A 15,815-nucleotide genomic window follows, 5' to 3' on the forward strand; every position below is an offset into this window, starting at 1 on the left:
CCAGTTGTGATGATTGCCATCCCATCAGGTTGGGTTGACTGGATAACTGGTTGTTTCTTCATTATTTTGTCTTGTTTCTCTCCCCATACTGTAATCTCAAAGGTAAGATTCTTCCCACAGAGGGATGACCGCTATCCACTTGAGAACTAAATAAGAGTATCCACTGGGTCTTACCTCCTTCTGTAAGGGATGCCTGCACTATAAATATTGTGTAAGTCATCCCTGAGAATTTGGCTAATGTCAGAAAGCCAGTTCACTTTGGTGCATAGATATCTTTATGACATTAGTACTTTCATCAGAAGAAGAACAAGTTATTGAAGATATACAGATTTTAGCTTCTGATTTCTGAAAAATAGATTCATCCTGGAATGTTTGGGAAGGACAACATCATGAAACAGCTGTTTACTCACATAATATACTAATAAGTGATTTTTTTCTTAACAGGTACTTCGCATCCAGAATGTTTTGTCTGAGAAACCCAGGGTGAGCACCGTGTATGCCAACAATGGCTCTGTGCTTCAGGGCACCTCTGTGGCTTCCGTGTACCGTGGGAAAATTCTCATAGGCACCGTATTTCACAAAACTCTGTATTGTGAGCTCTAGACGCTAGATGGTAAAAAAAAAAAAAAAAAAAAAAAGTCTACATATTTGGTAAAAGTAAGCTGATAATTGTATAAGTGGAACTGCAAGTAAATAGCAAACAACAACCAGTGAGTGTGGCTTTTCTTATGGATAGAAGTAAAGGAGCAGACAGAGATTCCATGATAGCCATCAAATTGCAAGTCAGGTTAATGACAGTCCAACAAGAAGCCAAACTTTACAGCTCTTTGTTAGCAGCCCCAGTATTCTTTCTACAATAAAACATGTGGACGATGTCCAGTGAGGTCTCCAACTCACCTAGAGGTCCTTGGTAACTGGGTCCAAGTTTCTTCCTACAGTTTTGATGTTCTGGGTCTCCTACAGTCCAGACCAAGAGAAAAGCTAATGTTCACGTATTTACAACCCCTGTTCTCTCCCACAAGTTGTGCTGGGCATAGACTGTTAATTAAGTGTTCCAGTCTGCAGATAAAGCAAGAATTAGCATCATGAGAACTTGCATTCTCCCAGGGTACTGACACATAGGAAATCGGGTTCTGAGAAATCTGACAGATGGGCCTCAGAGGCTACCTTAGGGCAGACGGGGCTTATCTGTAATAGGCTGTTATTTGTATTGATGCTTGTATCTAAAGTACAGTTGGCCCTCTGTAACTGTGAGTTCTACATCCGTGGATTCGACCAACCAGAGATTAAAAATATTTGGAAAAAAAATGGATGGTTGCATCTGTACTGAACATGTACAGACTTTTTTTGGTCATTAATCCCTAAACAACACAGTACAACACATATTTACGTCATATTTACACGATATTAGGTATTATAAGTTATCTAGATATTACCTACATAGGCGAATGTACATAGATCATATGCAAATACTATGCCATTTTATATTAGGAACTTGAGCATTCAGGGATGTTGGCATCCATCAGAGTCCTGGAATTAATCCTCCACGGTTATTGAGGGACAACTGTTTTGCTAACCTACTGGGCTCTGAATCTTAGATGAAGCCTTAAGGCAGTTGTCTTTGACTGCTTTTAGCCTGCTCTTCTGGTTAATTCAATAAACACTTATTAAGCAATCTCCAGTAAATTTGGCCCTAAGGAATCTGAAATGAGTAGAATGGTTCTGGCCTAATGTACTATCATAAAGACCAACCTTAAACTTAGTTTGATGAGAATGAATAGAAGTGTCCTTTTTTGGTCCAAAACCAGTACAACTTTTAGCAAACAAACCATTAATGAAAGTAAGAGCACCCAAGCACCTCCCTTCCCTGTTTGTGACTTTTATTCGGGAGTGGTTTGTTGATGCTTTTTCTCTTTTGGGGATAGAGATTTGGGGAGACCAGTTTACATCCTTACATTGCTCAGTTATACGTAAGTTTGCTGAAAAGTTTTGCAGGGTAAAATTCTCCCTTTTCCCCCTTGTAACCCATTGTGATTTTGACTATAAGACTTTATAGTTTTCATTGCTTCAAAGAGGAATAAACATTCAGCAGAATGCTATAGTCAATTATCAGATTTTAAATTTCAAAAGCCTAGCTATCAAGAGAACACAGAAAAAAAATAAAGACATAATTTAAGAAAATAAGTAGAATCAGTTTTGAAGAATATAATAGTCTTTGTTTTAGTCCCTAACCCTCATATTTACTATATTAGATAATGTTTACCAGACTAGGGGAGAATAAAGAGAGATAGGAAAAAACAAAGATAATTTAGATGCTGGTGAGTTCCTGAGAATTGATCCTGCTCTGCCTTCTCCTCAGGCCAAGTTAGAAAGGCTGGGGGATAAAACCCCTCAGGAAATTTGGGTGATCTGATTGCTGAGGGACTAATGTGTCCTTTCCCTGGGAGGGCCTGGGAAAGTCACAAAGCCCTAGGGATTCTCTGTGCTCAGCCTGATGGAAAAACAGAGAAGAAATGCTAGTGTGATTTACTGGGGATGGCATCACACCTGCACTTGAACTTGGCTCAGAAGCAAATTCCCATGTGCACAGAAGGTAATGGGGGTTAGCAGAGAAAGAACTGATAGACTTAAAAAGGTTTCTCTGTCAGGAAAAAGAAAATAAGTAGTCATTTGATTCAAATGGAGACCAAAGTTTAGACGGTGACATCAAAGACCAGCTGTCTCCCATGATGCTTTAGCTCTCCCTCCTGGATTTTAGACAAAACTCCCGGGATTAGGAGGGGGCTTTGGAATTGCTTTATATATTGATTTGTGCTTCCAAACAATGTGTGGGGACTCAAAAATACAATTACATGAGGCTTTGGAAAATAATAAGTTCTGATACACTTTATGGTTTTAGCTTTATCAGAATTGGAACAGGATAGAGTGGAAAGGACTTAAAGTCTTTTGCTAATGGACATGTGATTACTATCTTTTATTGCTTGTTCTATGGCTAAGACCAATGGGTTATTAAGTTGGCCCTCTCCTGGAAATGCCAGTGGAAGATCCAGCATAATCTCTTTTACATTTCACCCCTGCTCTTGCTCCAAGTAGGTCACTCTCAAACTTCAGCTACTGGGATCCCCTTACTCAGTGTGTCCTCTCTTTGGGAGAGGCCCTGGCAAGATGGTTGAAGCTTGGATTCCTCCTGGAGTAGGCAATTTACCCATTCTTTCCAAAGGATAGGGTTGCTGATTGTCCCACTATCTTCCTCTCTTTGCCTTGTTATCTCCCTTCAATAAGTTTTTTCTCCCCTTCATAGGGAGGCACAGGTTTACCAACAGGCCTGCAGCCTAGACAGTTATCTCAACCAACTTTCCCTTTGTGTAAGCACTCCCAATCTTTATGTGATTATGTTGAGCCTCTTCCTTCATTTGGCTTGGGAAGGAGAAGAATCACTCCTCACAATAAATGCTGTATTTTGATAATTAATTATCTTCTCTTCCCCAGTCTTTCTGCTTAATTATCAGAGACATGAATTGGGAATACAAGGGTGAGGATTAGGGGTAGGTGAACTCTTCCAGGAGCCACAAACAAGCTTTGGTTGTGATATTTGACTTCAAGTATTTTCAGCTATTTTTAGAATGTGGGGTACTTTGTGCTTTGTTGTTTTTATCTTTGAGCCCTTCGATGCTGATTCTATAATCACAGAAAAATTCTCATTCTATATTCCTTTGGCATCAAACAGGTTTTAGTTTCAGGTAGCAGAAACCACTCTAGTTTTTGGGGAAAGTGATCAAATGCAGGAACTAATGCTTCACAAAATGCTGGGGTATTTCCTTTGGGTTTGGAAATAAGACAAAGATTCTCTATTTTACCATGACTGTTGTTTAACATAGGATTGGAAGTCCTGACCAATGCTATAAGATAAGAAAAAGAAATAGGCTCTGCACAGTGGCTGACACTTGTAATCCCAGCACTTTGGGAAGCTAAAGAGGGCAGATTGCTTAAGTCTAGGAGTTCCACACCAGTCTGGGCAACATGGCAAAATCCCATCTCTACTAAAAATACAGAAAATTAACCAGCATGGTGGCACATTCTTGTAGTCCCAGCCACTTGGGAGACTGAGGTGGGAGGATCACTTGATCCCAGAAGGTCAAGGCTACAGTGAGCTGTGATCACTCCACTGCACTCTAGTCTGGGCAACAGAGAAAGACCCTGTCTCAAAAAACAAAGAAAAAGAAATAAGGACTGTAAGAATTGTAAGGGAAGAAATAGAACTATTATTTGTAGATTACATAATCACCTACTTGAAAGTAAAACAATAGAACCAAGAGATGTACCATTAGGATACTCAACAGTGTTGCCTGATACAAGCTAAATAATAATATTTAATAGCAATGAAAACTATGAATTTGAATCAAAGAGAAGATAGCACTCACAATAGCAAGAAAAGCTATACAGCATTTAATAAAGAAATATGTTAACCAAGAGTACACAAGACCTCTATGGAGAAAATGTTCAAACTCTAATAAAAGATCTAGAAAATATGTTGGATATATGAATACATATTCTAGGCTCCTGGATAAGGTGAACTTATAAGGATACAAATTCTCTCCAAATTAATCAATAAATTCAAAGTCTAGTAGAACTTTTAAAAATAAATGACATAAACTTTTTTATATCTTAAAGAGACATCTTTGATTTCTGGCAATACAGCAGGCTAAATAATTCAGAACAAAACAGCCTAATATAAACAACAAAAGATAATAGATAAAATATTTTTGAAAGCATCAAATATATCACAAGATAATATGGAATCAGCAAATCATAATTTAAAGGAAACCAGAAATCCAGAAAGGTAAGCCAGATGAATTTGCTCTTGCCCTGAGGGCATCTTAACTGATTGATCTTGTGCTTTGGGTATTAATGTCTCAGAGGGCAAGGGGAACAGAAGCCAAATCCCAATTCATCCTAAAGTGAGGAGTCTAATAAGGGACCAATGCCTATAAAACCAAAACCCTCTGACCCCAAAGGGCTCAATATTCATCTAAGGTTGAAATAAATATAAACCCGTTCAATATTTCCACTCCCAGAAACCTAAAATGAAAATTGTCTTGAGACTGAAAAAAGTAGAAGAAATAAAGTTAATATTGCTGATTAGTTTAATATTGCTGAAATAAATTCAAGATTGTTGATGATATCCATCTGCTTATCATCACTCAGATTTTGAGTCAAATTCTCACTAATTGAATGGAAAAAAAAAACTCAAGCTATAAATTTAGTATAAAGTCATACCATATTTGTAGTATATTTACTCACCTGGCAGAAACAAACACATATCCTCTCTGGATTTTATCCTAGATCTTAAGAAACCTAACAAATAATTATCTAAGCAATGAGCAACAAATCACAGTAAATAAATAAATAAATAAATAAGTAACCAAAGAAATAGAGCAGGAGAAACAAAAGCCAGCAGAAACAAGTGATGGCAGAAACAGACTTGCAGAGACCCCAAATACAGAAATGATCAAATAGAGGCTCAATAACTATACCTACAGAGTTTAAAGAAATAAAAGACAATTTTAAACCCAGGATACAGTAAATTATATTAAAAAATTGCAGCAGATTTGAAAAATATAAAATTGAACTTTTAGAAATGAAAATCTAGTAATTGAAATTTAAAACTTAATGAGTAGCCGGGAAACATTTTATTATTGAGGTACAGCAGCTTAAAAATTGTTCAAATATACATTTGTAAAGGCTCTCACAATCTGAGGGAAACATTTTCCACTTTTTAATTTCAAAGCACACCAAAAGTGTTACTCCATTGGAAAGGCTATGAGGATGATTTCTAATCTTCAGGACTCAAATGCCTTGGGATAGTTACTCAAAGCCTTTTTTTTTTTTTTTTTTTTTGAGACAGGATTTCTCTCTTTCACCCAGGCTGGAGTGCAATGGTGTGATCATGGCTCACTGCAGCCTTGACCTCCTGGGCTTAAGCAATCCCCGCACCTGAGTAGCTGGGACTGCAGGTGTGCATCACCACACCCAGCTTATATATATATATATATAAATAGGGTTTCCCCACATTGCCCAGGCTGGTCTCAAATCCCTGGGCTCAAGCAATCTACTTGCCTCAGCCTCCGAAAGTGCTGGGATTACAGGCATGAGCCACTGCACCTGGCCCCACACAAAGCCTCTAAATACACCCTCTAAAGGTGGATGACTAGTGAGGCCATGTAGGTTGCAAATAAAGACAGGCCAAAACATGCTTAGGCTCAAATAAAGTCATGGATTATGTGATGCATTTGGCTAATTATTGGCAAGGGACCTGAATTCATTCTTAAGTTTTTGAGGTCAGTTTTTAGGAAGCAATGTGGGGTTGTGTCAAGGACATTAGGGACCAAAAGAAAAAAAGAAAAGAAAAGAAAATGAAAGAGAGAAACAAAAATCTTTAATGGATGAATTTAACAGGAAATGAAGCAGATCTGTAAAGATAATTAGTGAAATGAAAAATAGTTCATGGGAGATTATACTCAGTGTAACACAGAGAAACTGAGAGATGGAAACTCTAAAAAAGACATGGAGGCCAAAAGTGAGAAGATCTAGCATAGGACAAATTGGATCCCCAGAAGGAAAGGAACAAAAGAAAAGAGGAGGGTAGAGAAAATATTTTAATCATACTGAGACTTAGTAATGCATACCTAGCCATATGTTGGTGACATTGCAGAATATCAAACTCAAAGACCTTAAAAGGAGTCAAGGGTGGGAAGAACTATACTGTTATCAATCAAAATAGATTTTGAGAGTAAAAGTTTTAACACGGATAGAAGGGACCACCCAGAAGATATAGTGATTTTCTTTTTATGTTTGTTATTTTTTTATTTTATTTTATTTTTTTTGAGATGGAGTCTTACTCTGTCGCCCAGGCTGGAATGCAATGGCGTGATCTCTGCTCACTGCAAGCTCCGCCTCCTGGGTTCACACCATTCTTCTACCTTAGCCTCCCAAGTAGCTGGGACTACAGGCACCCACCACCACGCCTGGCTAACTTTTTGTGTTTTTAGTAGAGACGGGGTAGAGTGATTTTAAGTGTACATTTTCCTTCTAATACAACCTTAAAATATACAAAGCAAAAATTTGCTGAACTACTACAAGAAAAATACAAAGAGTCATACTGTCATCATGGTTGATTTTAACTTGCATTCATTGTTTATTGGTAGAACTAGAAAAGTTTTTTTAAAAGATTAGTGAGAATAGAGAGCACCTAAAACACACAATTAGCAAACTTAACCTAACAGAATTATATAGAACCTTTTGCCAAGTAATTCAGTAATGCAGATAACACATTCTTTCAAGCTCACAAGGAGCATCTACAAAAATTGACTATATACCTGGCTATCAAGCGAGTCTTGATAATAGTATCTATTGTCTGACTACAATGCAATCAAGCTTAGATTCAATTTTTTACAAACCTAGAAAATTTGCATGTTGAAAAATTATGTAACATTTCTAAATAATCCGTGAGTAAAAAAAGAGAAAGAAGTAAAATGGAAATAAGAAAGTGATGTTAATTGAATGAAAGTTTTCCAACAGATAAAGTCTTATAGGAAACAACCAAAATTAAATTTAAGTAAAATTTATACTCTTAAATGAATATATTAGAAAAGAAGAAAGACTGATATTAAAGAGGTAATGTCATCCTTTTGTTGATAGAAAAAAACAGCAAAGTAAGATCAAAGAAAGTTCAAGAAGGGAAATAGTAAACATCAGAAAAAAAAACTAACATGGTAGTTAGCTCTAGGATTGTTAGCAGTGGTGGATCCATATGGGTCTGCAGCAAGTTGATTCTTGCCTCCTTAAAGGAAATAATTTACCTAAGGGGTATAAGGTACAGTGAGAGACCAAGGCAAGTTTTTGAACAGGAATGAGAGTTTATTTTAAGCAGTTTTAGAGCAGGAGTGAAAGGAAAGAAAGTATACTTGGAAGAGGGTCAAGCGGGCAATTTAAGAGACCCAAGTGCCTCATCCAATCCTTCACTTGGGGTTTTTATACATTGGCGTAGTTCTGAGGTTTGCAGCTCTCCTTCCTTGATTTTTCCTTAAGGTGGGATCTCCACGTGTGCAGTGGCCTGCCAGCACTTGGGAGGGGCTGCATATGCAATGTGTTTACTGAAGTTTTGTGTGTGCTCACTTGAGGCATTTTTCCCTTACCAGTTGAGCATTCCTAGAGGAAGCTCGTATACCAGTTAAACTCCACCATTTTGCCTCTTAGTGTGCATGCTCGGGCCCACTCACCCAACTCCTGAGACCTTATCGGGAAGCTGCTGATCATGTTTCAGGTGTTTTCAATCTACTGGGAACCTGCCTGTCCCTGGCATCAGCTGCCACCAATTACTATTTTAGTGAGTCAGCTTAACAACCACCTGGCCATAACCTGATCGCCTGATCATCTGATGGTCGCCTGAGATTCATGGAAGCAGCGGCGGGATGGGTGCCTCTTTTGCCCTGTTCGTGTCTGCCAAACTACCTACTCTAACATTCCTAACCCAGTTCTTTGGGAAAATGGACAAAGAAAGGTCAGTCTTCGTAACTACTTCCTGCTGACAGAAGGATAGTGATGATTGTTCTGTGGGTCTTGGCCTCTTGCTGTCAGGGCAGGGTGGTTTTGTGGGTTGTTGAAAGTGGTATCCAGCGAGGTCCAAGGGAGACAGGGGCAGGATTTCGCTTCTTTCGTGTCTCACTGATGGACAGTCTAGTGGTCCTCTGTAGAAGTGTGAGTCTTTTTTTTTTTTTTTGCAGTTCTAAAAAAAATTTTGTTCAAGGAAACAAGTATACTTTCAATGTAATTACAATGCTTCCAAAAATCCACTCCTTTTAAAGTTACATGCAAATCATGTATCTAAAAACTGTAGTTGTGGATTTGTTTTTATACCCAACACTCTGATTTAGTGTAATGTCTGAAGTGTCAGTGCCTTAGTTATTCTACTGTAAATTCTCTGATATTTAAATACATTCTATTTTGAATTAATTTTTTTTATATTTACCGCATTTGCAAATTTATATTTTAGTATAAACTCTCTGGTGTTTTCTAGGCTGTAGTTTCTGGGAAAAAAATCAGTGTTTCTAAACTTATTACATTTGCAAGACTCATCTCCAATATAAATTCCCTGATGTTGAATAAAGCTTGAGCAACTGCTACAGGGTTTTCCTCTAGTAAAAATGTGTGCAATAGGATCTGTGATACAAGCAAATGTACTATAACCCCCTTTATATTTGTAATAGTTGTCTTCCCAATACTCTTCTTCACTTTAAAGGCTTATACTTTCTGAAAGATTTCTTGACTGTAATTGCATTGTTAATGCTTTTATTAAAAGGAACTTTTTATGTCGAGTAAAATGTGAGTACGAATTAATGGGTTTTCCATATTCTTTATAGTTGTACAATTTTTCTCAAGGATACTAGCTTTCCTGTGAAATAAGGTATAAGAACTGATGAAAAGTTTTGCCACATTTTTCACACTTGTAGGAGTTTTGCCAGTATGAATTATCTTACCTACAATCAAGTGTGGCAACCATATAAAGGCTTTGTCACCTTTTATATATCTCTAGGGTTTCACACTAGTATAATTATTTTTATGTATAGAGAAGTTGGAGGTGTTGGTAAAAACACTGTCAGTCACATTTCTTAGGTTTGTAGAGTTCCTCTTCAGCATGAATTATCACCAAGTCTCTTAAGAATTGAGAACTTGTGGCTGGGCATCGTGGCTCACTCCTATAATCCCAGCACTATAGGAGGTCAAAGCAGGTGGATCACCTGAGGTCAGGAGTTCAAGGCCAGCCTGGCAAACATGGCAAAATTGCGTGTCTCTACTAAAAATAAAAAAATTAGCTGTGCATGGTGGTAGGCAGTTGTAATCTCAGCTACTAGGGAAGCTGAGGGAAGAGAATGGCTTAAACCTAGGAGGCAGAGTTTGCAGTGAGCTAAGATCGTTGCATTGGTGACAAGAGTGAAACAATCTCAAAAACAAAACAAAACAAAACAAAAGAATTGAAAACCTGTTATAGGCCGGGCGCGGTGGCTCAAGCCTGTAATCCCAGCACTTTGGGAGGCCGAGACAGGCGGATCACTAGGTCAGGAGATCGAGACCATCCTGGCTAACAGGGTGAAACCCCGTCTCTACTAAAAAATACAAAAAACTAGCTGGGCGTGGTGGCGGGCGCCTGTAGTCCCAGCTACTCGGGAGGCTGAGGCAGGAGAATGGCATAAACCCGGGAGGCAGAGCTTGCAGTGAGCTGAGAACCGGCCACTGCACTCCAGCCTGGGCGACAGAGCGAGACTCCGTCTCAAAAAAAAAAAAGAAAAAAAGAAGACCTGTTATAGGCTTTGCCACATCCTTCACACTTGTAGGATTTCTGTCCAGTATGAATTATGTATAATAAGGGTTGAGAACTTCCTAAAAGCTTTGTTACGTTCTTTATATTTGTAGAGTTTATGTGCCATATAAATTCTCATATTTAGTAAAAGTTGATAGCTGGTTAAAGGCTTTCCCACATTCATCAAACTCATAGGGTCTCTCTCCAGTATGAATGATCTTATGTCTCGTAAGGGTAGAGGAGAGCTTAAAGGCTTTGCACATGTTCCCACTTGTAGGGTTTCTCTCCCATATGAATTATGTCTATTAAGGTTTGAGGAGGAAATAAAGGCTTTGCCACATTTATCGCACTTGTATGGTTTCCCTCCAATATGAATTTTCTTATGTGAAGAAAAAGTTGTGGGACTGGTTAAAAGCTTTGCCACATCCTTCACACTTGTACAGTTTCTCTCCAGTATGAATTATTTTATGTGTAGTAAGCATAGAGGACCAACTGAAGATTTTGCCACATTCTTCACATTTGTAGGGTTTCTCTCCAGTATGAATTTTTTTATGTGTAATAAGGTTAGAGGAGCAGTTAAAGGCTTTGCCACAGCCTTCATTCACATTTGTAGGGTTTCTCTCCAGTATGAATTATCTTATGTGTAGTAAGGGAAGAGAAGTACTTAAAGGCCCTGCCACATCCTTCACATTTGTAGGGTTTCTCTTCAGTATGAATTTTCTTATGTGGAGCAAGGTTAGAGCAGCAGTTAAAGGCTTTACCACAGTCTTCACATTTGTAGGGTTTCTCTCCAGTATGAATCATCTTATGTGTAGAAAGATGTGAGGACCATTCGAAGGCTTTGCCACATTCTTCACATTTGTAGGGCTTCTCTCCGGTATGAGTTTTCTTATGTGTAGTAAGGTTTGAGGACTGGTTGAAAACTTTGCCACATTCTATACATTTGGCAAGCTTTTTTCCAATATGTCTTATCTTACGTCTGTTTGAATTTGAAAATTGATGAAAGACTTTCACATATTTATCACATTGAAATATTTTGCTCTGGGTAGTTGTCAAACATTGGTTAAGTCCATTATAGCCTCTTTTGTGCACCTTACACACATCTACACTTTCACAGCCTTTTTTTAACTATAAGTTGTCATGTCCATATTTTTCATATCTTCTCAGTATCAGTTTTTGGAAAGAATCTTTTATGCTCTGCTCTGGCTAAAGATCTTGGGTGAAATGAGAACACAAAACCTAGGGGTTGGCTACCATCTCATGTCTCTTCATAGTCAAAGGTTTTTTTCCTTGCTCCAGACAGGTGATGAGGTCTGGCCTTAAGACAACAATATCAAGGAAGACCAGGTTTCTGTAGTTCTCTAACATCACATCCCTATATAAATTCCGCTGTGCAGTGTCCAGGCAATGCCACTCCTCCAGAGACTATTCTATGGCCACAATGGCCACGTCTCTGAATTGCAATGGCCCCTTGTTATACAGGGTTTTTTCCCAGAAGATCTGGAATAAAGTCTAATTTTTTGAATTTCTAACAAGCTTATCAATAATGTCAATGTTTTTGGCCAAAGAAGGAGAATATTAAGTGGAAGAGCCTGTGTTTTTCCCAGTTTTTCTGACCCAGGTGTGGTGGTGCACACTTGTAATCCCAGCTATTCAGGAGGCTAAAACAGGAGAATCGCTTGAACCCGGGAGACAGCAGTTGCAGTGAGCCAACATCACACCACTACACTCCAGCCTGGGCAACAGAGTGAGACTCATTTTTGGCTTCCAGGGAGTCCTGGCCTCTTAATTGTGGATCTTCCAATACATGAAGGTAACAGGGCCACAGAGGCTGGGCCTCTAGGAGCTGAGGACACGGAGCAGTGGAGACAGAAGTGTGACTCTTGAATATTGAGAGGATGGTATCTCTCACTGAGGATCATCTGGAGCTTGATGGCCTGAAGGTGTGAGGAGACAAATCAGGTTGCTAGATTTAGAAGACATGGCCCAAAACGGCGCAAAACTAGGAGACTAACAAGTGGGCCTAAAAGGGGAATAACTCAGGAGAACCATTTCCAGGTTCCTTCCAAATCTAACCAACCCTGAGAGGCTTGTTCCAGTAAACGGGAGGCTCCATTTAGGAGTTGTCTGATATTGTACTTTTCCTGACTGATTTACCCATAAGCAACATTTTTCATCTAAGGCTAAACAAATTCCTCTCTGTGCTGCCGTTAACTTATCTAATTCCTGATCATTTTGGAGGACTATAGCTGCTAAAGAGTCAATTTGCTCATGCACAGTTGTTAAGGTTTTAGCCATGGCATCAATGTTCTTGGCTATTTCCCTTGAGGGCTGGCTATGGGTCAGGGAGGCTTTTGTGATTCTAGCAATTCTGGTTCCCATACTGGCTATAAAACCAAGTCCTGTGAGAAGGAGAATTAATTGGAATGCCTGTAGATAGAATGCCTGTAGATTGGTGCTGGAAGAGAGAGATTGTCAGGGACTATGAAGATGTCTAGGGATACATAGCCTATAGTACAAGTTCCAGTCTAGTTAGTGGGGAGGCACTGGTGAACTGACTGGCCACAAACATAGAAGGCTCCTTGGGTTTTAAGATAAGTAGAGATGTAAAAATGAAACAAGGGGGTGAGGACAGCTCCAATACATGCCAAGGCTGCCAACACACGCAGGTAGTTGGTGGCTATAGTCATGCCTGCTAAGACTTATGTGCATGGGCTTTGATTCTGTTTAGTTCCCTTGGTTTTATTTTCCTAAGAAAGAGAATTTTGAGTTTGGTCCAATAGAACCCATTCTTCTGTAGAGCTGAGGTTGGTAATTTGCAGGCATTGGTTGTATCAGCAGGCCAGAATGAGAAATTGTGACTACTGAAGGAGCTTGGGTGTCCCTAGCAAAACTGAGTGGATTTATCTAGCAAAGTTCCCAGAGGAAAGTTAATATTTGAAGGTTTGGGGAATCTTGTGTGATGGTAGAATTAGTTGTGGATATATGTTTGGTAAGTTTGTTGCTTAGGATTTACGGTCAGAGTAACATTGCAAACTGTACTGGGAAGAGCCCGAACATCCATTTCATTTTTCTTGGCCATAACGCAAATAGGGGCTAGTCCCATTAAAGTGATATTAGAAAAGATGGATCAAAAATTGGGAGGTTCCTTGCAGATACCAGGGAAATCTTGCTTTACTTTTGCAAGAAGGCTATTTGCAGGCCCGAACATCTCCCATTAGCCTCCCATTGATAGAAAATATGCAGTTCTCCCTCTATACTTGTCCAATCTCTTGGTGAGGCTGGATAAGCTCTCCCTGGTGTTTTAGCAGAAGAGCAATTGGTGGAGTAAGGGGATCCTGTGCTTTGGAGCAATTACTGAGGTTTTTCCAATAATGGCAAATCAGGATGGTAGTGTGCTGCCAGTAAAGGGGTGAGATTGAGAACCAGCAGGAGCATGCCCATGGCAACCTAAGGCGACTGTGAAGAGAGAAACTGGTCACAAAGAAAGCTGCCCCTGGAATGCCTAGTGGTGTACAAGTTAGGGTTAAAATAGTGATAATAATCAGAGCAATTGCGAGTAAGATTTCTAATATTAAGATCATCTTACTCTGAGGAGAAAGGACGTTGAGGGTCATTACTTATCTTTCACTTAAAGAGGAATTACAGATTTTCCAGTGCCTCGCAAGTGTGTTCTGGAGCTGAGGGCATTGCTTCCCGATCTGGTGTTTTGGGGCCTTTCCATGGCTTCACTAAGGTGTGATGTATCCAACTGACAATCTCTGGTACTTTAATGGCTCTGGGGGTGAAGAGGCCCCTTCACACTGGAGTTACCTGGGAATTCAGAGCTTCATCCCTCCAAGCTTTAATGAGAACTAGTGAGCCTGGAGGATACAGAGGCTGATATTTTTTCCCCTTCTGATTTTGGGTTTCTTTGTAGCCAAAATTGCTGGAAAGCCTGTTGGAAGCCTGCTAAAGAAGAGACACTGTGGGTGATTTTGGCAGTTTTTTCATCTAGTAATAAGTCCGAATATAGGAAGGCCTACCATAAAAGGCCTCAAAGGGGCTTAATTGCAAGGGAGTCTGAAGGACAATATGCTTCCGAAGGAGGGCTAACGGTAAGAGGTTCACCCGTGGCTGTGCTGTTTTCTGACACAGTTTATTGAGGATGTGTTTGAGGGTTTGTTTAGTTCTTTCCACTTTTCCTGAAGATTGCGATTGCCAGGCAAAGCGATGCCTACTTTATGCCTTTATACCTACTAAAGGCCTACTAAGGGCCCTACTAACCTGTTGAGTTACTTGGGAAATAAAGAATGAACCACTGTCACTTTGCAATGACCTGGGTATCTCAAACCAGGGAATGCGTTCCTTTAGGATGAATTTAGCTACCTCCTGTGCCTTCTCAGTTCCTGTGTGGCAGGTTTCCACCCATTTTGTGAAGATATTTACACAGACCAAGAGGTACTTATACCTGAAGCCTGCAGGGAGTGAAGTCCATTTGCCAGTCCTCCCCAGGGTATGTACCTCTCCTCTGGATTGGACTTATTAATGGAGGGGGCTTCCCTCTGTGGGAATTATTTATGGTACACAGGGTATAGGCTTGACAAACCTGTTGAATGGTTTTGTTTAGTCCCTACCCACTGAACACTTATTTACAAATTTGCCCTAGACTGTCCTTTGCAAGGTGGCAGAAGTTGTAAAAACTCTTAATGACTTTCTATTGGGAGGTTCCATTTTTGGACCCATCTTTTCTAATATCACTTTAATGGGAATAGCCCCTATTTGCATTATGGCTGAGAAGAAAATGGAATAGATGTAGGGGCTCTTCTCAGTACAGTTTGCAGTGTGACTCTCACTGTAGACTGTAACCAATAAACTTACCAAACATATACCCACAACCAATTCTCCCATCAACCAAGATTCCCCACACTTTTCTCCACCTACCTGCCAATTTCTTATCTCTCTTTCAATTTCTCCATCTACCTCCCAATGGAAAGATTTCACTGGGAGGCTTTCCATTGGGAGGTAGATGGAAAAATTCTTCCAATCTGTACCATCCATTGGTTTCTTCTTTATACCCATGTTGGGTGGCCCAGTCTATTTCTTCCTTAGTGTACTGGAGAAAGGGAAGTTCACTGGGGAGAGAGGGTTACAAGTCTCCCATGAAGGTATCATTTGATATGGCTGCATCTTCAGCGTTTTTGTCAGCTAACCTATTTCCCTGTGTAGTTTCATAGGAGCCCCTGTGGTATCCTTCACAATGCACTACTGCTACTTCCTGGGGCAAGTGAACAGCCTCCAGTATCTCTAAGATTTGAGGCCCATACTTAATAGGAGCATCCTGAACTGTTAGGTATCCTCTTTCCTTCCAGATAGCCATGTGGGCATGAAATACCAAGATGGCATGTTTGGAATCTGTGTAGATGGTTATTCTTTTTCTTTCCCCTAGTTTTAGGGCTCTTGTTAGTGTGATGAATTC

General features: G+C 39.6%; 1 protein-coding gene and 1 pseudogene across 4 annotated transcripts in view; one reads left to right on the top strand and one right to left on the bottom strand.

Annotated features, from left to right (window-relative positions):
• Nucleotides 1-703, top strand: part of PON3 (paraoxonase 3) — a 30,985-nt gene extending 30,282 nt beyond the window's left edge. For all 4 annotated transcript variants that reach the window (XM_025378545.1, XM_025378548.1, XM_025378547.1 and 1 more), the window contains one exon: nucleotides 445-703. In XM_025378545.1, the coding sequence (XP_025234330.1) occupies nucleotides 445-603 (159 nt within the window). In that variant the 3' untranslated portion in view covers nucleotides 604-703. The remainder of the gene's footprint in view (nucleotides 1-444) is intronic.
• A 9,770-nt stretch (nucleotides 704-10,473) lies between these two features.
• On the bottom strand, nucleotides 10,474-13,439 carry LOC112621652 (annotated as a pseudogene).
• Nucleotides 13,440-15,815: the final 2,376 nt, after the last annotated feature.

The sequence above is a fragment of the Theropithecus gelada genome, chromosome 3, assembly GCF_003255815.1.
Source record: "Theropithecus gelada isolate Dixy chromosome 3, Tgel_1.0, whole genome shotgun sequence".
NCBI classification, from domain to species: domain Eukaryota; kingdom Metazoa; phylum Chordata; class Mammalia; order Primates; family Cercopithecidae; genus Theropithecus; species Theropithecus gelada.